Consider the following 24,061-nt stretch of genomic DNA (forward strand, 5'->3'; position numbering starts at 1 on the left):
CAAGCTGGGAAAACCCTGCCAAGAACCAGTCAAGCGAAAACACCCTGGAGAGGGGCTGGGGGGGCAAAATCCAGGGTGCAAACAGGGTCCTGGGCGCCTTTTGAAAATTGCCCAGCACAGGCAAAAGTCTCCACGGGGTGTGTGTGTGTGTGTGTGCGTTTTTCGGGTGGATTTTTTTTTTTTTTCTCTGAAGCTCAGGCAGCCTGGTTGAGTGACTGGAGCCTTGGCCGGGATTTCAGGAAACCTCTTACCTCTGCTTGTGCCTCATTTCCTGATCTAATCCCCAGCTCCCGGAGGGCAGAGGCGCCGCCGGCGCTCCCAGGGGTTGAGACTTTCCAGGGGTTGAGACTTTCCAGGGGGTTCCAGACTTTCCAGGGGGTTCAAGACTTTCCGTGCAGACAAATCCCTGCCAGAACCACCCTCGGATCCAAGAGCCAGGCTGGGATGTAGTGGAAAACCCCCTCGGTGGGTGATGTGGAAGAAGGTGCATCCCCATCCCCCCCCCCCCCAGTTTTGCCCCCACCCCGGGATCTCTTCCCCCTCCAGGATGTGGCATCTCCAGCTACTGGCTTTTCCTCCCTCGAAGGTCTCAGTCTTGGCCAGGACACCTGGGTTTTTCCAGCAATTCTGATTATTTTCTAGGAAATTCCAGCTGGAAAGAGGCTCAGGAGAAGGGGGGTGTGGGTTATTTACTCTGCTGGAATCCCAACGGTGCCGTCCCTGGCTTCACTCTCTGCTTCCAGGAGAACATCTTCCAGCCCAGCTGGAGGATGAGGTGACCCTTAAACCTCTTTCTCCTGTTTCCCAACTCCATCCAGGCAGCACAAAGTCAAGGAAAATCACGTTCCATTTATTAGACAAGGCTCAGGACAGCACCATGAGGACACCTGAAAGTGGTCACGTTCTCCTGCCTGCACTTAAGATCTGGAGGAGAGTTAAAAAATAAAGAGATCTGGGGGGTTCTGCTGGGGTTTGGGGGTTGGTTTTTTTTGTAATTATTTTTTTGAAATGCTACAGAGGTCCCATCCCAAAGCAGAAGGAGCTCGAAGGAGCAAGGCAAGCAGAGAGGGTGGCCCTGGCTGGTGGCCCCAGGGTGGGGATTGAGCATCCTTGGCAAGGAGAGGATGTTGGGGAGGGGGGGTTGTAAACAGACCCTACACATCTAGGGGGGCTGCAGGGGGGGTTTCACAGTGAGCAAAGAGGTGAGGTTGGGCTGGGTGCCGTCGCCATGACATCAGGGACCCTCTTCTTGGTGGCTTGGAGCAGCCAGGAGAAGATAAGGGAGGTGGGGTGTGTCCCCCCCTTCTTGTGGAAGGATACCAAATGGAGATGGGTCCCAGGCTGGCATGGGGATGGGGGGATGTCCTGGAGGAAGGGATGAGCTGGACCATTTCTCCTCTTCTTCTAGACCTTCTCCCCTGTGTTGCTTCTCCAGCATCTCCCCTTGGCTGCAGGACCAGCATGGATGGACTCACAGCCACCACCACCCTGAGGGTGTTCCCATGGGAGCCTTCCCACCACATCCCTCCTTTTCCCAGGATCAATAAATAAATGGGAATGTCCAAGGGCTGGTGGGGCCTGCAGAGCTGGGGGGGGGGTCCAGCCTGTGCTATCTGACAGCGATGGACATCTTGGGTGTAGCAAAGAGAGGTTGGTCAAGGGGGGGCCAGGGTGGCTGCTGCTGCCTCAGCTCCTTCTCCAGCCTCTTGAAAAGCTTCTTGGAGACTTTCTTCCTGCGCAGCCTGCGGAGGCACCTGAGCAAACCATGGTCCAGGGCGGTCTGAAGCAAAGATGGGGGAGAAGAAAGGGCTTTGGGGAGGTCTGTGGACCACAAGGGGAGGGCAGAGCTGGTGCTGAGGTGAGCTCTGCTCCCTCCTGGCCATGGAAACCTGGGAAACCGCTGGGAAAGGTGTTGCTGGGACAGACCCAATGGACGAGACTCATCATGGGGTGCCCAGTGCCCACCTTGGGGTGACCTACCTCCAGCACGAAGGCGGCAAAGAAGTTGAGCACAGCAAAGGCCAGCAGGAGCAGCTTGAAGTTCAAGTCGTTGATGGTCTTCAGCTTCAGCAAGGATCTGGGGAAGCCCAGTGGGTAGAGGGTCAGCCAGATCATGAGGCCAAAGAGGAGGATGAGAACTGCCAAGAAGAGCACTGAGGGCAAGAAGGAAGAGGGTTGAGGAGGAGGGTGAAGGTTTGATGCCTCTGATTGTCCACATGGCATCATTCTCACCGTTGGTGTAGAGTGGCTCCCTGAATGGGTACCCCTTGGACATGGCAACAGCCAGGATGAGGTACTGGAAGCCAGTGATGCAGAAGAGGACAGTGTTCTCATAGTTGGGCAGGTTCTGGGGGGCCATCACCGTGCTGTTCAGTGGAACATACCTGAGCCAAGCAGGGGAGAAGGAGAAGGTCAGACCAAGGATTGGCCAGAACAGGTGATGGGACGAGAGGAAACGGCCTCAAGTTGCACCAGGGGAGCTTTAGATTGGCTCTTGGGAACAATTTCTTCCTCAAAAGGATTGTCAAGCCCTGGCCCAGGCTACCGAGGGAGCTGGTGGAGTCCCCATCCCTGGAGGGGTTTCAAAGCTGGGTGGATGTGGTGCTGAGGGACACAAGGCGGTGGCCTTGGCAGGGCTGGGGTAATGGTTGGACTTGGTGATCTTAAAGGTCTTTGCCAACCAAAACAAGTCCATGTTTCTACGAAGCAAGTGGCAAGGAGAGGGTCTAAGCACCCACCCCCTGCTCTCCATGAGCACTCCATCCACTGAAAGGTGCTGGACTCATCCTGGATGTCAGCCAAACCCAAGGAAAAGCACTTGGGCTTTGCTGTCCTCCATGCCATCCCCACCCCTCCAGCAGGGTCCTCACCAGCTCTGCGAGATGGTGACGAAGTAGCTGAGGACTTGTACAGTGATGAGCAGAGCTGTCTGGAGGAGCAGGCTGCCCAGCACCAGGACACTGATCAAGGAGCCCTGGGGACGCTCCAGCCCCAGCTCCTGGGCAGGACCAGTGCGGCCCATCAGCACCGCCACCGTGGTGGTGATGATCAGGTCGAAGAAGAGGAACTGGAAATCACTCAGGTTGGTGTTGATCTGGGAAGGAGAAACAGAATCACAGGATGGCTCTGGTTGGAAAAGACCTTCAAGATCATCAAGCCCGACTTTTCCCCCAGCAGTGCCAAGGCCACCACTAACCATGTCCCTCAGCACCACATCTACACAGCTCTGAAACCCCTCCAGGGATGGGGACTCCACCCCTGCCCTGGGCAGCCTGGGCCAGGGCCTGACAACCCTTGCCAGGAAGAAGTTTCTTCTTTTATCCAATCTAAACCTCCTCTGGAGCAACTTGAGGCCATTTCCTCTTGTCCCATCCCTTGTTCCTGAGGAGCAGAGCCCGACCCCCCTGGCTCCAACCTCCTCTCAGGCAGCTGCAGAGCCAGCAGGTCTCCCCTCACCTCCTTGTCTCCAGGCTGGACACCCCCAGCTCCCTCAGCTGCTCCTGCTCAGACTTGTGCTCCAGCCCCTTCCCCAGCTCCCTTGCCCTTCCCTGGACACGCTCCAGCCCCTCCATGTCCTTCTTGTCCTGAGGGGCCCAGACCTGACCCCAGGATTTGAGGTGCCCCCTCCCCAGTGCCCAACAAACCACCCACTCTCAGCTACAGGGACCAGTGGGAGAGCTCAGAAAGGTCATGACTTTAAACCTGGTGGTGACAAGGTGACCCCCATGCACCCAGGAGCTTTGGAGGCATTTGGGCAACCATGGGACTCACCGTGTAGAGCAGCAGGACGGACACAAACTGCACCAGGCTGTACAGGGCCATGTACTTAAAGACACCAAAGGAGGTGACCAGGGAGCACCTGCCCTCCCTGCAGAGAGAGAGAGACTGACCCAACACACCCTTCCCACCAGCTGGCCCCAAGAGGGGACACTGCCACTCCTGAGACCCCCCATGGGTTTCCATCCCCCCCAGGAGGCTCCTGGCAGCTCACCGGATGACAGAGGGGACACACTCGATGTTGGCCACGCGGGAGGTGAAGGGTGAGGCCACCGAGGCCTCGGCCTCCGACAGCGAGATGCCCACGTCGGCCGCCCGCAGCGCCCCGCAGTCGTTGGCCCCGTCCCCACACATCCCCACACAGTAGCTGTGGTGAGAAGGGGTCAGAGGAAGATGGAATCTCAGACCGGGTTGGGTTGGAGAGACCTTAAGGTTCATCTAGATCCAACCCCCCTGCATGGGCAGGGACACCTCCCACCAGCCCAGGCTGCTCCAAGCCCCATCCAACCTGCCCTTCAACACTGCCAGGGATGGGGCAGCCACAGCTTCCCTGGGCAGCCTGGGCCAGGGTCTCACCACCCTCACAGCAAAGAATTTCCTCCTCATGTCTCACCTAAATCTCCACTCTTCCAGTTTTCATCCATTCCCCCTCGTCCCATCCCTCCCTGCCCTTGTCCCAAGCCCCTCCCCAGCTTTCCTGGAGCCCCTTCAGGCACTGGAAGGTGCTCTAAGGTCTCCCTGGAGCCTTCTCTTCTCCAGGCTGAACACCCCAACTCTCCCAGCCTGGCTCCAGAGCAGAGGGGCTCCCAGGACCACCTGTGATAGACCTACACTCCCCAAGGGACATAGGAGCATAAATAATCCAGCCTGGGGCCTTTTCCTCAGGGTTTTCTCTAGAGTAGGAATCATCTCCATGGCCTACTCTGGATTCACTCCAACAAGACCCGAGGTCTCCAAGGCTGCACCCCCATCTTTAGGAGAACTCCTCATATGGGCAGGCTGCGATTTTGCAGCTGCCAACAGCTCTGGCCCACAGGAGATGTCTCGGGGCAGAGAATTAACCCCCTTGTCCTCCTCTTTCCCCTCACCCCTTGGGGCTGGAGAGCCTTACCTGAGCTCTTGCAGGCTGCAGACCAGCTGAGTCTTCTGCTCAGGAGACATGCGGGCGAAGACAGTGGCTCGGAGGAGGATCTGCAGAGAAGAGAAGGCTCCGTGCCCAGATCCAACCCCCCCAATTCCCAGGAGGAGTTGGGGACTCTCAGCTTTGCCAGCTCAGCAGAAGACAACGGCAGGGATGAGAAAAGCCCTCAGAGTGTTCTGGAGGACACCTCAGTGTGGGACTCACCTTGGGCAGCAGGTCTGGGAAGTGCTCACAAACCACAGCGAAGGATTTGCCGTTCAGGGCCAAGTGGCAGGGCTGGTACTGACCCTGCCCAGGGAAACATCTCCTTGGTCTGCAGCCCAGCTCTGACCTGCACCCAGATCCCTGCTGAGACCCTGGGCAAGGGGCTGAACCCCCATCCTCAACACACGTGGAGCAGGAGGCAAAGGAGCTGCTCTTTAGTCTCAATGATTGATATAAATGGTGGGATTTGGGGTAAAAATACCATCATGGGAGGTGTGGGCCATGATGGGAGACAAGAGGGCTGGAGCAGCTCTGCTCTGGAGCCAGGCTGGGAGAGTTGGGGTGTTCAGCCTGGAGAAGAGAAGGCTCCAGGGAGACCTTAGAGCAGCTTCCAGTGCCTGAAGGGGCTCCAGGAAAGCTGGGGAGGGACTTGGGACAAGGGCAGGGAGGGATGGGATGAGGGGAATGGATTAAAACTGGAAGAGGGGAGGTTGAGGTTGGACATGAGGAGGAAATTCTTGGCTGTGAGGGTGGTGAGACCCTGGCCCAGGTTGCCCAGAGAAGCTGTGGCTGCCCCATCCCTGGCAGTGTTGAAGGGCAGGTTGGATGGGGCTTGGAGCAGCCTGGGCTGGTGGGAGGTGTCCCTGCCCATGCAGGGCGTTGGAACTAGATGATCTGTAAGGTCCCTTCCCACCCAAACCAGTCTGGGATTCTAGGATCCTAAAAAGCCTGTGGGATCAAGCCCTTCAGGCCAAGGCTGGAGCAGGACCTGAGCATGGTGGTGGCTGTTTGGAGCATCAGCTCCAGCCTGACCTGCTCCCAGGGAGACACAGGAGCAGGTGACCTCCTAAAGGAGACATTTAATAAAGGGCAGTATCCCACCCCTAACTGCCTTGAAGGAGAACAATGCTGGAAAAAGAGAGTCCTGCAAATCTTGACCTTCAAACCCCTCCCTGAGACGCGTCCTCGGGACCCACCTCGGGCTGCTCCTCGCCCTGGGAATGCTCGGCCGGGATGAATTTCAGCGCGGCTGGTTTGTCCTGGCCTGGAGGAGAAGCGCTGACGAAGATCACCTGCTCCTTGGGCTCCACCATGCGGCAGCCCCTGGCCACGTTCACAGCTGTCAGCATGTTGTCTCCTGGGAGCAAGAACCCAGAGAAAGGTTGGCCAGTTAAGAGGAGAACAAGGCAGGGGGAAAGCAAGGACTGGAAGGAGCCAAGGAAACACCAGGGACCTTTTTACTAGAAGTGAAAAAGATGTCCAACAAAAGCTGTTGGGTTGTTTGTTGGGTTTTTTTTAATCTCCAGGTATGGGAACAGACTCTTGATGAGATGAAGGGGATGTGTGATGCTGCAGGTGCTTGTCCTGGTGGGCTGGATGGTGCAGGACTCTGGAGTTCACCTACTCTACAGAAAACCTTGGGGAAAAAAGGCCCCAGACTGGATTGTTTATGCTCCTATGTCCCTTAGGGAGTGTAGGTCTATCACAGGTGGTCCTGGGAGCCCCTCTGCTCTGGAGACAGGCTGGGAGAGTTGGGGTGTTCAGGAGAAGAGAAGGCTCCAGGGAGACATCAGAGCACCTTCCAGTGCCTGAAGGGGCTCCAGGAAAGCTGGGGAGGGACTTGGGACAAGGGCAGGGAGGGATGGGATGAGGGGGATGGATGAAAACTGGGAGAGGGAGATGGAGGTTGGAGATGAGGAGGAAATTCTTTGGTGTGAGGGTGGTGAGACCCTGGCCCAGGTTGCCCAGGGAAGCTGTGGCTGCCCCATCCCTGGCAGTGTTGAAGGGCAGGTTGGATGGGGCTTGGAGCAACCTGGTCTGGTGGGAGGTGTCCCTGCCCATGCAGGGGAGTTGGAACTAGATGATCTTGAAGGTCCCTTCCAACCCAACCCAATCTGGAATTCCGTGGTTATGCGGCCAGCAGTGAGGCAGGGAGAAGTTCTCCCAGGTCTGTGGGTTCACCCTGCACCCATGAAGCAGCACCCTGCAGCCCTGCCAGCCCTGAGCCCACCAGCAAGGCAAGGGTGCCCAACACCAGCATCCTCGCTGTGCCTCCCTGCTGCTTCAGGCCACCCACTGCTGGTGGGGAAACCCTTCTCCCCTGCACACAACGTCAAGGGGCAACCGTGTCCCACCTCCCCCGCAGTTCCCTGCGGCAGGGTCACCTGTCACCATGATGGGGCGGATGCTGGCGCTCCTCAGGAGGTGAATCACGGGCGCAGACTCAGGCTTGAGGACGTTCTTCATGACGAGGAAGCCCAGGAAGGTCAGGCTGCTCTCCACAGAGTCCCTGGTGGGATACAACCTGTTCCACACCACGCCTGACACACGGACAGGGTGGATCCACCCGTACAAACAGCTAAAAATCCAGCTGGGCTGCTTGATCTCAGGGGGCTAGGGTTGAATTCCTCACAGGCTGTGAGGAGGGGGCAGCAAAACATCTGATGAAATGGCTTGGAGGGAAAGAAGTAGGTGGCACCAACCTCTGGAGCTGCAGGGCCTCCTCGAAGGTGGTCACTGTGCTCAGAGGCTTGCAGGCCAGAGCCAAGACCCGGAAGCCATCCGTGGTGTAGTGCCTCAGCATCTGGGAGAAATCCATGGGCACTGCCAGCCCCCAGGAGGAAAGGGAGGTGAGGACATTCCTTGGATGAACCCAGCATCCACAGACCTGAGGCTCAAGCTCCCACAGGACTGAAGAGCTTTGGATGCTCATCCAGGCTCCAACCCTGTCCTCTACTTCCGATTTCCTTCCCACCCACGAGGCTGGAGCTCATCCAAACCCTCTGGAAACCACCCCCCAGCATCACTGGAGATTACTTCCCGTTGGGATGAGCTGCAGGGATGCAGAGAGATGCTGGAGCAGCAGGCCCAGCTGCTTCCCAGCTGGGGAGGGGTAAAAAAACCCACTGTTCCCCAGCATGTACCTGTGTCCTTCCTGCAGAGGCTGGCCACCATCTCTGGTGCACCCTTGGTGTAGACGTGGGCTGAGGCCTCACCAGGCAGCTTTACCAGGACACTCATCCTCTGCAAGGAGGAGGAGAAGGGGAAACGCCGGAGGATCCCCAGGGGTGACTCGTGCTTCTGCCGAGGACAGGGAGCGGGTGAGAAGGCTGGGCAGGGACTTCTCTGGGAGGTACAACCTCTTCCAGGAGCTGGGAAGGACAACAACCCTTTTGGAGGTGTTGACCTGGTGACTTGGGGAACCTCAGCCCCTCTGGACCTACCGTGTCTCGCGGCTGTTCTTCCTCAGGTGGAGGTTTCATCACAGCCAGGACCTTGGTCCCAAACTGCTGGAAGGTGGGCACCTCCCCTTCCTCCTCCTCCATCATTTCCAGGTGCTGAAACCACAGCAGAAGCTGAGATGGCCAAGTCCAGCCTCACAAGCCCCATCCACCCCCTAGGGATGGTTTGAAACACCCTCTTCTCCAAGCAGAGCCAGATGTTTCCACCTCCCTCTTTATGGACATGGATCTCTACCTGCTCCTTGCCTTACCCAGCCGGTGGATTCCACCATCTTGAGGTCCACAGGGTCCCCAATGGGCTGTGCCCTCAGCAGGGACACGGTGTGGCAGGTGGCCAGGGTGTAGAGCAAGGGACCGGCGGGCAGGCAGCGGGGCTCGTGGACAATGGGCATAAAGTGGTTGTTCTCCAGTGGGATCACACCCCAGACATCCAGACCTTCTTCCGTCAACGTTCCCGTCTGCCAGGAGAAGGGGGGTGGGTCCAGGTCAGGCCTGGAAACCACCCATCCCAAGGAGCTGCCCAAGACTCACCTTGTCAAAGCAAACCAGGCGGATCTTCCCGCAGAGGTTGATGCGGGGAGGGCTGATGCAGAAGATGCCCTGTTTCTTCAGCCTGTTCTGGGCATAGATGGTGCCCACGGTCATGGCAGCTGGGAGAGCTGGTGGCACGATGACCGTGACGAGGTCGAGGGCACGGATGATGATTTGCCCCACAGGGACCTGGCAGGTGAGGAGGATAGAAGGGGTGGCACCTTGAGAGCCCTCACCCAGCTCCACCTGCATGGGCTGATGGTCTCAGCTCCAGTTGAGGATCCACCAGGTCCAACCATCCCTACCTGGTTCCTCACCAGGATGAGGATGCTGTACAGTGTGCCCACCAGAGCTGTGCCAGGGGAGAATGGGCTTGGTTACAAAGCAAAGCAGATGAAGGTGCAACCATGAAAGAGCAGTTGGGCAGCTCCTGGCCAAGCCTCCGAGCCCAGACGTACCCAGGATGGAGAGGAACAGGACAAACTTCACTGCGTCCTTGTAGAACTTGAAGCTCACGGGTTTGGGGTAGAGGATGGAGCTGATGAGATCCCCTTTGGCCGTGCAAAACCCTGTGGGAGACAGGCAGAGGGTCCAAAGCCACCGCTTGGAAGGATGTGGCTTAATGATGGAATCAAAGAGTGGTTTGGGTTGAAGCGACCTTAAAGATCACCTAGATCCAACCCCCAACCCCCTGCATGGGCAGGGACACCTCCCACCAGACCAGGCTGCTCCAAGCCCCATCCAACCTGCCCTTCAACACTGCCAGGGATGGGGCAGCCACAGCTTCCCTGGGCAACCTGGGCCAGCCTCTCACCACCCTCACAGCAAAGAATTTCCTCCTCGTGTCCAACCTCAATCTCCCTCTTCCAGTTTTAATCCATTCCCCCTTGTCCTCTCCCTCCCTGCCCTTGTCCCAAGCCCCTCCCCAGCTTTCCTGGAGCCCCTTCAGGCAGTGGAAGGTGCTCTAAGGTCTCCCTGGAGCCTTCTCTTCTCCAGGCTGAACACCCCAGCTCTCCCAGCCTGTCTCCAGAGCAGAGCTGCTCCAGCCCTGGGATCAACCCTGGTTTCCACCTCAGTGCTCTTACCTGTGCGGGTCACCACAGCCAGCACAGCACTGCCCAGGTAGGCCTTGGCCTGGATGACCTGTGTCCCACAGAACAGGGTGTGCCTCCGGTGCTCCTCAGGGGAATAGATGGTCCCAGCGCCCTGCCTGCCGGCCGGGAGAGGGGTCTTCATCACCGGCACGCTCTCCCCTGCGGTGAGGAACATCGTGGAGGGGTCTTTATCGCCCTGGAGGGCTCAAGACCCAACCAGCCTGGATGGGAAGGGCCTGCTGTAGGGTGACCGAGATGCAAGGCTGGTCCTTTCCCCCCCTCCCCGGCCCCCCAGGAGGCCCCCCAGGACTCACCCGTCAACATGCTCTCGTTGACCATGCACTCCCCGGTCAGCAGCGCCGCGTCGCAGGGCACCACCATCCCATCGGCAGGGAGGCTGATGCAATCCCCTGGCACCAGGTCAGCAGAGCTCACCACCATCTCCTCTGGAGGAAACAACCCAAAACCAAACCGAAACGTGCTCAGACATGTCAGCCTAGAAGCAGCAGGTCAAGGGAGGTTCTGCTCCTCCTCTGCTCTGCCCTAATGAGACCAAGATGGAGTGTTGTGTCCAGTTCTGGGCTCCCCAACTCAAGAGGGACAGGGATCTTCCAGAAGAGTCCAATGGGGGCTACAAGGATGATGAAGGGACTGGAACATCTGTCATACAAGGAAAGGCTGGAGAGCTGGGCAAGGAGGAACCTCTTGAGGTTCAACAAGGATGAGTGGAGAGTCCTCCACCTGGGGAGAAAAAACACCATGCACCCATATGGATGAGGGGTTGGCCTGCTAGAAGGCAGCCCCATGGAGAAGGACCCTGGGGTCCTGGTGGACAACAAGTTATCCATGGGACAGCACTGGCATGGCCAAGAGAGCCAATAGTATCCTGGGATGCATGAAGAACAGTGTGGCCAGCAGGTCCAGGGAGCTTCTGCCCCTCTACTCTGCCTACTGAGGTCACATCTGGAGTCTTGTGTCCAGTTCTGGGCTCCCCAGTTCCAGAGGGACAGGGAGATGCTGGGGAGAGTCCAATGGAGGCTATGAGGATGATGAAGGGACTGGAACATCTGTCTGATAAAGGCTGAGACCTGGGGCTGTTTAGTCTGGAGAAGACTGAGAGGGGACTTGATTAATGTCTACAAATATCTGCAGGGTGAGTGTCAAGAATGGGCCAGTCTGTGTTCAGTGGTGCCTGTGACAGGACAAGGGGCAACTGGACACAAACTGGAACACAGGAAGTTCCACCTCAACAGGAGCAGAAACTTCTTTCCTGTGAGGGTGACAGAGCCCTGGGACAGGCTGCCCAGAGAGGCTGTGGAGGATCCTTCTCTGGAGACTTTCAAGCCCCATCTGGACGTGTTCCTGTGTGACCTGCCCTGGGTGTTCCTGCTGCAGCAGGTGGGCTGGACTTGATGATCTCCAGAGGTCCCTTCCAACCCTGACCATTCTATGATTCTCCCATCCCTGATTCTGGAGCTCACCATGGGCACCACACTCACCTCCGCTGGGACGATGGACTCGGACACCAACCGACATCTTGGCCATGTTCTTCAGTGTGGTGCTTTGCTGCAGGGGAGGGAGGTGTTAGCAGACACCCCAGGACAGCTCAAAGAAAGCCCAGCAAAGCTCCCATAAACAGGTCTTCAAGTCTGGGGAACATGGATGAAGGACTAGGAAACCTGCCCACTGTTGGGGGTGTGGGTTGTCCTCACCCAGCTGGGCTCAGGAGGTGGTCAGCACCAGCACAGGGGTCAAAGAGTGTCAGAAAACAGGTTCTTTCACTAGAGCTGTGTGTCCCCAGGAAGCCCACCACCAACCTTCCTGGTCTCATAGAGGGACAGCCCCAAGGAGATGGTGGAGATGAGGAAGATGCAGGCGGCGTAGTAGTAATAGGCATCACAGACCCACAGGACAATGCTGAACACTTGGAAGATGTAGAAGGGATTGAGCACCTGGGAGGGAACAAGGAGAGGGAGCAGGTTTGGGGTGGGAGGGAGACCTTCCTTCAGCCCAACGTGAGACCTCCAGGCTCCTTCAGGAACACCTGCTTCTGCAGAGGGGAAGCTGGCCCGTCCCTGGGGATGAACAAGCTGACTTCTTATAAACCCACCATCCTCCCCAGCTTCTCTCCATGGTCAGGACTTCTGAGGAGGCTCAATAACATCTGCAGCCCTCTGGAGATACTCCTGTCTGAGCTATGAGGCAGGACAGGTCCTCTCCACTCTCACCCAAGCTGACTCTCCTAAAGTCCTCTCCTCCCCACCAGCAAGGAAGAGCCCACAAAGCCCTTGCAGTGAGGGACATGGAGCAGGGGAAGGATCTGACCTGGGACAACTTGCTCTCCTGAAGCAGGGCCTGTAGATGCTCACCTCCTCCACCAAGAGCCTGGCATAGGACTTGACTGGCACCTCGATGAGGTTGGGCCCATAGATCTTCCTCCTGCAAAGGGGAGGAGAAAAAAACAAGGGGGAAGCAAATGCACACTGGGCAAAAGCTGCATGTCCAACCCAAGAGGTCCTCATGCTGCCCAGACCTCCACAGGAACCCAGTTATGTGGAGAAGACAAGCCAGGGCAACCCAGCCTCTGTTTTGAGGTCTGAACAGAAGAAAAACCCCAAGCTCCAGGATTTGCTGACTCCTGGAAAAGCCTCAACTGCACTTCCCAGGTGCCCCATGAAGCTGGTGGATCCCTACCTGGTGTTGTGGTCTTGCTGGTCAAGCCCAGCCTGGGAGAGGTGGAGATCTGAGCAGGTCCAACCTTCATCCAACACACTGGCAAACCCGAGAGGAAAGAAAAAGAGAGGAGAAATGGAGTCAAAACCAGCAGGAGCTTGGCCTGACGGAAGAGACGCCACGTCCAAGTCCTTGGTGACAAGAAAAAAACACCCTTTAGGAAAGGGAGAGCGTCGTGTTCCTCAGCCAGGGAGCAGGAACAAAAGGGGCAGAACTGGGCAAGTGGCCAAGTGGCACAGCACAGGGAGGACCATCCAGCACGGGGCAGCTGCCAAACCCCTCCTCCTGGTTTGTTCTGCCCACAGAGACGGGCAACACCAACAACCCGGGGCAGAGGCAGAGCCTGTCCCCGACCCAACGCCCCGGGGATGGTCTCCAAAGGCTTTGCAGTGAAGCTCCAGTGTGGTGATGGGGCTTCTAGGTGGGTCAGGCCCATTTTTTTGGGGGGCTGATGGGGCCAAGGAGAGCAGGTGGCAGGGATACCTGACTCTGCAGAAGGCCTGGCGCCGCTCCAGCCAGACGTAGCGCACGCCCTCGAAGAGGTAATAACGCAGGAGGTTCTTCTGAGCAGAGAGGAAGGGAGAAGAGAAGGTGTGAGTGGGACACGAGGGCAGCCCATGTCAAGGGGGTGGACTGTTTAGAGTGACAGGAATGGTTCTGGTGGGAAAAGATCTTTGAGATCATCTAGTCCAACCATTAACCCAATTCTAGCAAGTCTGGTGCTAACCCATGTCCCTCAGCACCATCTACAGGGCTCTGAAACCCCTCCGGGGATGGGGACTCCACCCCTGCCCTGGGCAGCCTGGGCCAGGGCCTGACAACCCTTGCCAGGAAGGAATTGTTCCCAAGACCCAACCTCAACCTCCCCTGGCACAACTCGAGGCCATTTCCTCTTGTCCCATCCCTTGTTCCTGGGGAGCAGAGCCCGACCCCCCTGGCTCCAACCTCCTCTCAGGCAGCTGCAGAGCCAGCAGGTCTCCCCTCACCTCCTTGTCTCCAGGCTGGGCACCCCCAGCTCCCTCAGCTGCTCCTGCTCAGACTTGTGCTCCAGCCCCTTCCCCAGCTCCCTTGCCCTTCCCTGGACACGCTCCAGCCCCTCCATGTCCTTCTTGTCCTGAGGGGCCCAGACCTGCCCCCAGGATTTGAGGTGTCCCCTCCCCAGTGCCCAGCACAGGGGGATGGTCCCTGCCCTGCTCCTGCTAGCCACACAAGCTAGGATGGCTGGTGGCCTTCTTGGCCACCTGTGCCCAGGGAAAGGCCATGGAAAAGGTGGCCACTGTTACCTCTTCCTTCTCATGGAGCCGGATGGTGTCCCGGCTCTCCTCCTCATCCGCCACACTGATGGCAATGCTGGTCCTCCTGTCCTCCAGCCTGGCCCCTGGGTGATGCTCCAAGCTGCTTAGGGTGGAAAAACAAGGGTCAGCCCTTGGCCAACCCTTGCCCAGCGGAAGGGGGGACACACCAGCCCAGCTCACCTGCCCTCACCCAGTGTCTCTGTGCGCACGTGGGCGGTGAAGCTCTGTCCGAATCGGTCCTGCAAGGCAGGCAGGGCTGGGCAGAGGGCAATGAGGACCCTCCCCCCGTGTCCACTCCACCCTACTCCTCCAAAACAGGGACAGGGTGGCAGGCAGGGAGTCCCCAGCCACCCATCCCAGGTGATGGTTGGGATGCAGTGACCATGAAGAGAAACCCAGTGCCAGGCTGGCTGCTCTGGATGGGGAATGAATTAATAACTCAGGATCTTCAGAGAATGGTTTGAGTTGGAAGGGACTTTAAGGATCATCTAGTTCCAACCCCCCTGCATGGGCAGGTCATGTAGTAATCATAGTATTATATGAATAAAAATTAATAATATAATAAATAAGAATTATTCCCGGAAGAATTTGGCTCTGGGGTAGGGCATTGCTGGATATCAAGGAGATGGCAGGGACAGGAAGGTGACAAGCAGCAAGGAACATGCTCTGGAAAGCTGGAGGCAGATCCCAATGCCAGGGTCCCCTGGACCCCCCCTGGGGACTCACCCTGATGATGACCCAGTCGGCCTGGCTGAGGGCGCAGGGTTTGCACTTCACCTGCACCTCCAGGCTTGGCTTCCAGTGGAAGAGGATGAGGAGGAGCCCAGCTGTCAGCACGGAGCACGTGTGGCACAGGGCCACCCGCCAGGGCTTGGTCTGGTAGCCTGTCACCTCCTGCAAGAAAGGAGGTCACCTTTATGGGGATGCTCATTCCAGAAAATAAACCCAAATTATCATTATCAAGCATCTAGATCCTGCACTGAGAACAGCCCTAAGTCTCCTGGAGTCACCTCACAGCAGGCAGGTGACAACCAGGTAGCTTTGGGGCTGGAAAACCACTGTCCTGTGGCAGTGTCACAGGGCCAGGGAGGGGATTGTCCCCTCTGCTCTGCTTTGCTGAGACCCCCCTGCAGGGCTGGGGACAGAGCTGGGGTCCCCAACACCAGAAGGACATGGAGCTGCTGGAGAGAGTCCAGAGGAGGCCACAGAGATGATCCAAGGGCTGGAGCAGCTCTGCTCTGGAGCCAGGCTGGGAGAGTTGGGGTGTTCAGCCTGGAGAAGAGAAGGCTCCAGGGAGACCTGAGAGCACCGGGAGCCTGAAGGGGCTCCAGGAAAGCTGGGGAGGGACTTGGGACAAGGGCAGGGAGGGATGGGATGAGGGGGATGGATTAAAACTGGAAGAGGGAGATTTAGGTTGGACACAAGGAGGAAATTCTTTGCTGTGAGGGTGGTGAGACCCTGGCCCAGGTTGCCCAGGGAAGCTGTGGCTGCCCCATCCCTGGCAGTGTTGAAGGGCAGGTTGGATGGGGCTTGGAGCAGCCTGGGCTGGTGGGAGGTGTCCCTGCCCATGGGAGATGATCTTTAAAGTCCCTCCAACCCAAACCATTCCATGACTCTACAACAATAGGTGGTTCTGGTCCAAACCCTTCCCACCCCACACTCCCCCTGGATCCAAAACCCTAGGACTTACCATGTGGGATCTCTCAGGGTCTGGCTGCAACGTCCCGTAGCCCGGCTGCGGGTTCCCCAGCAGCCTGCTGCTGTCTGCAGAGCCAAACCCCCCCCAAAAACAGGGAAGGGGGAGAAAAACCAAATCAGGGAAGCTAATACCAGAGGGATTTTAGGTGACAGGCTGCCAGCTGCAGCGGTGACATCCCCAGAGCAGTCACAGAAGGTGCTGGGGACTCGCTGTCCCCTCTGCCACCCTGGCTGCTGGCAGAGCAGCTCGGTGCCACCTCTGCCATGTGTGGGGGGGGTTTGTGGGCACAGGGGACCCCAGCCTGGCCCTGTCACCCTCCTGTGGCACGTGAGAGTCACACCACTCTGGCCAAAGAGCCCGGGAAGAGAAGCTGGCACAAGCCCAGGGCCTTGGTGGCCGGGGGAAGGGAGCAGGGTTGGTGCAGAGCCAGGCCAAGCGCAAGGAGAGCTCCCCAGGGTTCCTTTCAGGCTCCTTTGCTCCTTCGCATTCCCCCTACAGGGAGGATGTGGCCACAAAATCTGCTTGTTTGGGGTTTTTTTCCCCCAGTTTCAAGCTTCTCCCATTCCTGCCCATCTCCACTACATCCCAACACCCCACCTGGGAGACAGGGATCACCAACATCATCCCAAGAGGGATTTCAATCCTCTGTACCATGAATTTCAGGCCACTTTTCCTCCCAGTCCACGCTGGAGAACATGTCCCAACTCCTGAAGGAGAAGTGGGGAGAGAACACGTGGCACAAAAACCAACCCAGGAGCCACTTCCCACCCTCAGGGTCAGCAAATAATTTCCTGGCTTGGCCAGGTTCAGGTTTCCAGGAGGACTGAGCACTCTGCTGGAAAAGCCACACCAGATGGATTCCTGCTGCTCCCTGCTCTGACCCCAAAGCTTTTCTGTAGATGACAAAAGTAATTAATTAAAACCACCCCCTGGTTTGGGTAATCACCAGGGTTGGGGTCTCCATCTGGCCAAGCAACCCAGTCAGATCCCAAAACCAGCTGGTGCTGCTCCAAGGAATAAGTTTTGGGTTGGGAAAGAAAAGAGGATGATCCCAAGGGATGGTTTCTGAACATAAAAGTTGTTCCAGGAGCCAGAAGAGGTGGTTGTGAAGGAGAGACCTGAGAGCCTGCACCAAACCCAGTGGAAAGTGGTGATTCCTGGTTAAAGGAGGCTGATTCCTGGTTAAGGAGACCAATTCCAGGTTAAAAAGACTGATTCCAGGTTAAAGGAGGCCTATTCCTGGTTAAAGGAAGCTGATTCCAGGCTAAAAGAGGAGAGACCTGGTTAAGGAGACCAATTCCAGGTTAAAAGACTGATTCCAGGTTAAAAAAGACTGATTCCAGGTTAAAGGAGGCTGATTCCAGATTAAAGGAGATCAATTCCAGGTTAAAGAAGACCAATTCCAGGTGAAAGGAGGCCTATTCCTGGTTAAAGGAGGCTGACTCCTGGTTAAATTAAGCTGATTCCTGTTTAAAGAAAGCTGATTCCAGGTTAAAGGAAGCCAAATCTTGGTTAAAGGAGGCTGATTCCTCGTTAAAGGAGGCTGACTCCTGGTTAACGGAGCCCAATTCCAGGTTAAAGGAGGCTGATTCCACATTAAAGGAAGCCGACTCTTGGTTAAAGGAGGCCTATTCCTGATTAAAGGAGGCCTATTCCTGATTAAATGAAGCTGATTCCTGGTTAAAGGAGACTGATTCCAAGTCAAAGGAGGCCAATTCCTGATGAAAGGAGGCCGATTCCAGGTTAAAGGAAGCTGGTTCCAGGTTAAAGGAGGCCGGGAGGGAAGGTGAGGAGGAGCTTAGGAAGAGCTGAACAAAGGCCAGGGGGTGCCAGGCACAAAGGCTTTTCCCCAGCTCTCCCTGGGGGATTTGCAGGAAGGGGAAAGACCCAAAACCACCCAAACCCAACCCAGTTTTGCCCCCTGGAGCCAGGCTGGGAGGCAAGAAGCACAACCCAGCCCTCCACCCAAACTCTGCTGTTCAAAAACAAACATCATCACTTTCGTTCCCGCTGCCTCAACCCTTTTCCTATAAACAGCAGGACCTTTAGGAGGAGCTCGGGGGGAACTTGCTCCACCTTGTCTCTGTCCCCGTGGATTATTTTGCTCACCTCCTGCTCCCATCCTGCTCCCCCCCCCACGTCCCTCCAGCAAGAAGGAGCCCTGGGATTGACTCACCGCTCCGGTTGTGCAAGCGGAGCCGATCCTGGGTGGGATGGGGTGGGATGGGGTGGGGTGGGATGGGTCTGGCTGTCATCTCCTCCCCAACGGTGGTGGACGTGGCCGGGAAGCACCCAGCAGAGGGGAGGGAAGGGGAGGGCAGAGAAGGGTGAAGCTGCACGACCAGTTTGATTTGGCCACACCTGCGCCGGCAAACACAGCGGGTTGTTCCTCCTCCAGCTCCAAAACGTAGGGTTTTTTACCCCTCAGACCACCTGGGGAGTCCTGAGGGGTGGGATTTGCTTCTCTCTTTGCTGCTATAAAATAAAGCAGCCTAAAAATCACTTGTGTCCTGGGCTGTGTCACCAGCAGCGTGATCAGCCAGGCCAGGCATGGGATTGTCCCCTCTGCTCTGCTGAGACCCCCCTGCAGGGCTGGGGACAGTTCTGGGGTCCCCAACACCAGAAGGACTTGGAGCTGTTGGAGAGAGTCCAGAGGAGGCCACAGAGATGATGGCAGGGCTGGAGCAGCTCTGCTCTGGAGCCAGGCTGGGAGAGTTGGGGTGTTCAGGCTGGAGAAGAGAAGGCTCCAGGGAGACCTTAGAGCACCTTCCACTGCCTGAAGGGGCTCCAGGAAAGCTGGGGAGGGACTTGGGACAAGGGCAGGGAGGGATGGGATGAGGGGAAATGGATTAAAACTGGAAGAGGGAGATTGAGGTTGGACATGAGGAGGAAATTCTTTGCTGTGAGGGTGGTGAGACCCTGGCCCAGGTTGCCCAGGGAAGCTGTGGCTGCCCCATCCCTGGCAGTGTTGAAGGGCAGGTTGGATGGGGCTTGGAGCAGCCTGGGCTGGTGGGAGGTGTCCCTGCTCATGCAGGGGGTTAGAACTGGATGATCTTTAAGCCCCTTCCAAACTCAAACCAGTTCAGGACGCTGTGATAACACCCAGGAGCAGCTACCAGCTCGAGGAGGGGTGGGTGCTGCACCAGCCCAGCTCACCAAGGGAAGAGGGCCAGGACTCCCCACTGACACCAAATCTGTACGGCCAGAACTCTGCCTGGAGCCCCAGCACCATCCATCTTTCACATGTCCCATTCATCAAACCACCACCTCCTATCCATCCATCCATCCATCTCCCACCCTCCATCCATCCACACGTGCAGCCTAGAGGTTGCACTCAAGAAGAGTGAGGTCCACTCAGGGAGGTTACTGCTGCAGCCAGCAAACTCTGGGGGTGCCTGGTTGATGGGATGGGGTTGGCAAGGTCAATTCAGGTCCTTGGAGATGGGGACAGGGAAACTCAGGATGAGACAAAATTAAGGAAGGAGAGACAAGGAAAGGAAACCAGTGCCTGGGTCACACAGGGCAAGGATCCACTCCTGAGGATCTTTCAGAGCATCCTTCAGGCTCTCCTCTGGGATGGCAGATGTGCTGGCTGGCTGAAAGCTCAGACCCAGTGAGGGGTTGGGATAAGATGGAGGTGATTCTCCTGCCTTTTCCACCAAGCCAACATAAACTCCTCTGCCTGAGCCAATCGGGGAGAAACACGTGGCCCCAAAGACGAAGCAAACGTGTTTTACCAGGTGGTCTGGTCCCACCTGGACCTGGCAGCATCCATGGGGAGCCCAGCTGGAAAAACACCCCCAGGCTGGAGGAAACAACAGGATGAGACAGGCTGGATACCAGGTGGAAGACAAAGAGATTCAGGCTGTGCTGTTGACAGCAGCCCCGGGGGAATCACCCTCATGCATCAAACCCTTGAGACGGGCGAGAAAATCAAGACTTTTATGGGCAGGGTGTCCTCCCAGTAGCCCTGTCCACCTCAGACTGGTTTTGGTTGGATTTGTAGGGAAGGGTTGGCCGTGGGGAGGAAGGTGGTGTCTCCTTTACCACATGATGATGGCACCAGTGGTGAAACCCTCCCAGCGAGGCCAGTTTGTCCCCCACCTGGGGCAGGCAGCACCATGACCTCTCCTGCACCCGGGTTTTGCAAGACCTCATCCTATGCCAAAACCACCTGCCAAGCTGGAGAAGCACCTGGTGGCTTCAGAGAGCATCCTCACTTGGGCAACTGCCAGGTGGGGAGGGGAAAAAAGGTCCTTTAGATCCCCAAACTCCATGTTTTCCCCCAAATTTGGGTTAAACAGAGGTCCTACCTCCTTTAGGGAGAGAGGTGCTGTGCTCCTCACAGCCCATTGTCCCTGTTCCTGTGTGTTCAGGCAGGACTGGAGCATCTCCTGCTGCTCAAGTCAGCACCAGACCTGGTGCTGAAGGGATGAAGCAGGGAAGGGGAAAAAAGGGAGGAGGTTTCACCCCCCAGTGCTGCTCTGCTGCTGATCCTGAGCAAAACCCAAGCGCAGGGGCTGCCAGTGGGGCTGGGGACGGCGGTGGCAGGGACCACAGCTGGGTGACCCTCCCTCAGGCACCCAAAAAACCCTCCAAGGGCCACCACACCGTCATGCTCCTCCTTTTCCTGCCACCAAGCTCTTCTTCCTCTCTCTCACTGCCGTTGAGAAACTCCTCGGTGCCGGTCAGGGCGAATCCAAAAGGAAACGGGCAAAGGCTGCGGGGGCCGAGCCCCTTCGTGTGCCCGGGCGGGGGGTCCCGGCCCCGGGAGCTGCAGGCGCATCGCCCCTGGGGGGGGGGCAGGCACCGAGCCCCGGGGGCAGCGGCTCAGCCCGGCCTGCCGCGCAGCACCGGGGGGCAGGGGGCTCGGGGGGGATGTCACCGCCCACCCCCCCCACCCCAGCGCTGCCGGGGGGGCGGCCCCCGCCCCGCTCCGCCTTGGGCAGAGCAGCAGCCGCAGCAGCGGAGCCCGGCGCGGGGCTCAGCGCGGGGCAGACCCCGCGGGACGCGCGAAATGCAACGGGGGGGGCATCCCCAGAGGGGGCAACCCCCCCCCAGGGCGAGCACCGGGGGGGACACGGCGGGACACACGCGCAGGCGGCTCCCCCCGGGGGACACGCCACGTACAGCGGCGGGGACAGACCCGGTGAGACCCCCGGGGGGGGGGACACGATCGGCGCAAAACCAAACCAACCCCCACGGCGAGCACGGGGGGGACACACGCAGGATGTACCCCCCCCCCCCCCCCAGGGACACACACACGCCACGTATAACGGCGGGGACAGGCCCGGCGAGACCCCCGGGGGGGGGGACACACAGGACGAGCCCCACGGGATGGGGCGGGGGGGGCAGCGCCGGCCCCGGGCGCCCGACGGAAAGACCGGGGGTCCCGCGCAGCCCCAGCGCTGCCGCCCCGCACCCCCCGGGCCCCGCACCCCCCGGGCCCCGCACCCCCCGGGCCCCGCACCCCCCGGGCCCCGCACCCCCCGGGCCCCGCACCCCCCGGGCCCCGCACCCCCCGGGCCCCGCACCTGAGCTCATGGCGCGCGCAGCCCGCGCCGGCCCGGGGGCCGCGGCCCCGCCCGCTGGGGCGGGGCGGAAGGGCCCGCGCGGGGCCCGCCGGGAGCTGGAGTCCTGGGCACCCCCCCCCCCCGGGATCCCCCAACCCCCCGGGGACCCCCCGCTGTGCGCCCCACGGGGGCGTCCGGGGACCCCTCCTCCTCCCCGGCAAGGGCCATGAAACACCCCCACACACACACACCAAGGGGGCTCTGCAGCCACAAAAGTGCAGGGTGCTGCCCCCTCCCCCCCCCCCAAAAAAAAGGGCTTTGCACCCCAAAAAAAGGGCTTTGCACCCCCTTTATCTTGCAAGGTAAGGGACTAGGTTCTGCCCCCCAAAAAAAGGGGTGTGCACCCCCTTGTTTTGCAAGGTAAGGGAATATGTTCTGCCCCCCAAAAAAGGGGTTTGCACCCCAAAAAAAGGGGTTTGCATCCCCTTGTTTTGGAAGTAAAGGGACTAGGTTCTGCACCCCCCCAAAAAGGGCTTTGCACCCCCTTTATCTTGCAAGGTAAAGGACTAGGTTCTGCCCCCCAAAACAGGGGTGTGCACCCCCTTGTTTTGCAAGGACTTGCACCAGGCACTGCCCGCCAAAAAAAAAAAGGGTTTTGCACCCCAGTATCTTCAAGGAAAGAGACTGGGTGGGGCCCCCCCAAAAGGGCTTTGCACCCCCCCTTATCTTGCAAGAAAAGGGACTAGGTTCTGCCCCCCAAAAAAGGGCTTTGCACCCCCACATCTTGCAAGGAAATTCACTGGGTCCTGGCCCCCCAGAAAAGGGCTTCTGCCCCCCAAAAAGGGCTTTGCACCCCCACCTCTGGCAAGGAAATTCACTGGGTGCTGCTCCCAACAAAGGGCTTTACACTCCAACACCTTGCAAGGAAAAAGACCAGGTTCTGCCCCCCAAGCAGCCCGAGGGGCTGATCCTGCTCACCAGGCTCAGCTGCAGCCCAAAACCAACTCCTACCCATCCTTTGCTCAAGGAAGCTCTGGGGTTTTTTCCTGGGGAGATAAACCCAGTATTTTGTCTGAACGTGCCTGGTTTTTAAATAAAAACAGGCAAAATCCCCCAGTTTGTGTTAAAAAAACCTATGTTGACTAAAAAGGAAAGAACAGTGGGAGAGGAAGAGGGGGATCACAAAAGCTTTTCATTCAAACCCTTTAGGCTTAAGCAGGGAGACAAGATTATGGAGCACAGGGATGGAAGAGATCCAGAAATATCAGCGTGGTGGGACTGACACTGTGTCCCCTCTGTCTGACACCAGCAGTGGGAGCTTCCCCACCACAGGACTTGTGCTCATCCTTAAGCACAGCCCACTGGAGGCACAGGGAAAGAGGACAATTCAGTGACATGGAAGAGCAACCAAAGACACGTGGATTTCAAGTGTAAAATCACAGAATCATGGAATGGTTTGGAAGGGACCATCTAGTTCCAACCCCCCTGCATGGGCAGGGACACCTCCCACCAGCCCAGGCTGCTCCAAGCCCCATCCAACCTGCCCTTCAACACTGCCAGGGATGGGGCAGCCACAGCTTCCCTGGGCAACCTGGGCCAGGCTCTCACCACCCTCACAGCAAAGAATTTCCTCCTCATGTCCAACCTCAACCTCCCCTCTTCCAGATTTAATCCATTATCTGTGACACTGCCACAGGACAGTGGTTTTCCAGCCCCAAATCTACTTGGTGACAGGTGACAACCTGCCTGCTGTGAGGTGACTCCAGGAGACTTAGGGCTGTTCTCAGTGCAGGATCTAGATGCTTGATAATGATCATGTAGAATTTCCTCCTCATGTCCAACCTAAATCTCCCCTCTTCCAGCTTAAAACCATTCCCCATCTCACATCAGTTCTGAGCAATTAAAACCTTGACTCCAGGAAAAGAAAGAAGTATTTCTGCAAATGAACAAACATTAAGACAGCCACATCAGCTGAGCTTCCTGAGGCCCCCACAAGGTTCTCTCACTGCAGGATAGAGAAATGGAAAAAAATCAGGGTCATTTTTGGGGTGAGCTTTGCCAGAGCTGTATCTAACTTTTTAATCTTCATCTTTAACCCACTTTCATCCTGCTGTGCTGCCCCCTGGCACCACCCTGGTTACCACACCTTGTCTCAGAAGAAGCCTCGTGGCATTTCTAGAAGTTGGGACTTCCATCTAGACACATTTATTAAAAAGCAAAACAGAAAGCCTGCCCTTTCTCTCCACCCCCCTAAAACTGTCAACAGCTGCTTCAGGCAACAACCCCCCCCGAAACATCCCAAGTTTGAGAAATTGGGAGTTAAAATCCACCTGCACTAGAGAAAGCTTCAACCCCGTCCTCAAAAATCTCATCTACTTCAGGACTTGGAATAAAAAGCACTCTCACTGCCACCAAGATTTTGCCACCTGCACCCTCTAAGCTCCACATCACAGAATAGTTTTGGTTGGAAAACGCCTCTAAGATCAAGTCCATCCATTAATCCATGTCTCTCAAGTCCTCCCTTTGCTCCTCACCAGAATCCCGAGGGATTTCAGAGCAAGATGAGATTCTTCCAGCACTCCCCATTCCCAGCCAGTTCCACCAAGTTCTTCCTGCTCATCACCAGTTTTTATCATTTCCAGGTCTCTTCCCACATGCTTTAAAGACATAGGATCAAAGTGACTCAGCAATTCCACCTCTGCCACTTCCAAATCCTCACCCCACAGCAGAGGGTGATCCCAGCTGCTCAGAACTTCAAAGCAGAGAGGTTTGGAATTCTATGACAGAGGCAGAAACATCAGCTCAATATTGTTAATGAAATTAAAAAAACAC

General features: G+C 57.5%; 1 protein-coding gene across 3 annotated transcripts; it reads right to left on the reverse strand.

The window, feature by feature from the left end:
* Nucleotides 1-829: 829 nt before the first annotated feature.
* On the reverse strand, nt 830-21,305 carry ATP13A2 (ATPase cation transporting 13A2). 3 transcript variants are annotated; one of them, XM_051637505.1, is made up of 29 exons: nt 21,251-21,305; nt 15,708-15,781; nt 14,744-14,911; nt 14,198-14,256; nt 14,006-14,117; nt 13,206-13,285; nt 12,684-12,761; nt 12,359-12,428; nt 11,807-11,941; nt 11,489-11,555; nt 10,304-10,435; nt 9,981-10,148; nt 9,354-9,464; nt 9,201-9,247; nt 8,896-9,084; nt 8,616-8,822; nt 8,347-8,460; nt 8,047-8,203; nt 7,606-7,726; nt 7,288-7,412; nt 6,100-6,260; nt 5,123-5,206; nt 4,889-4,968; nt 3,992-4,144; nt 3,772-3,868; nt 2,871-3,094; nt 2,233-2,384; nt 1,981-2,153; nt 830-1,780 (listed from the first exon to the last, which is right to left on the reverse strand). In XM_051637505.1, exons 1-29 carry the CDS (start codon nt 21,258-21,260, stop codon nt 1,610-1,612), a joined length of 3,519 nt encoding a protein of 1,172 aa, XP_051493465.1. In that variant the 5' UTR covers nt 21,261-21,305; the 3' UTR covers nt 830-1,609. The 3 variants fall into 3 exon arrangements, with proteins under 3 accessions (XP_051493465.1, XP_051493464.1, XP_051493466.1); XM_051637504.1 differs by having other exon boundaries at nt 14,006-14,120; XM_051637506.1 differs by lacking the exon at nt 830-1,780 and having other exon boundaries at nt 1,995-2,077; nt 14,006-14,120.
* Nucleotides 21,306-24,061: the final 2,756 nt, after the last annotated feature.

This window comes from Apus apus, chromosome 20 (assembly GCF_020740795.1).
Source record: "Apus apus isolate bApuApu2 chromosome 20, bApuApu2.pri.cur, whole genome shotgun sequence".
NCBI classification, from domain to species: Eukaryota; Metazoa; Chordata; class Aves; order Apodiformes; family Apodidae; genus Apus; species Apus apus.

Coding starts and splice junctions, on each gene's coding strand:
- ATP13A2 (XM_051637504.1), bottom strand. Junction 9,465..9,980: donor GGCTGTGGTGACCCGCACAG/GTAAGAGCACTG, acceptor TGTCTCCCACAG/GGTTTTGCACGGCCAAAGGG. Junction 7,727..8,046: donor CCTCTGCAGGAAGGACACAG/GTACATGCTGGG, acceptor GGGGGCTGGCAG/TGCCCATGGATTTCTCCCAG.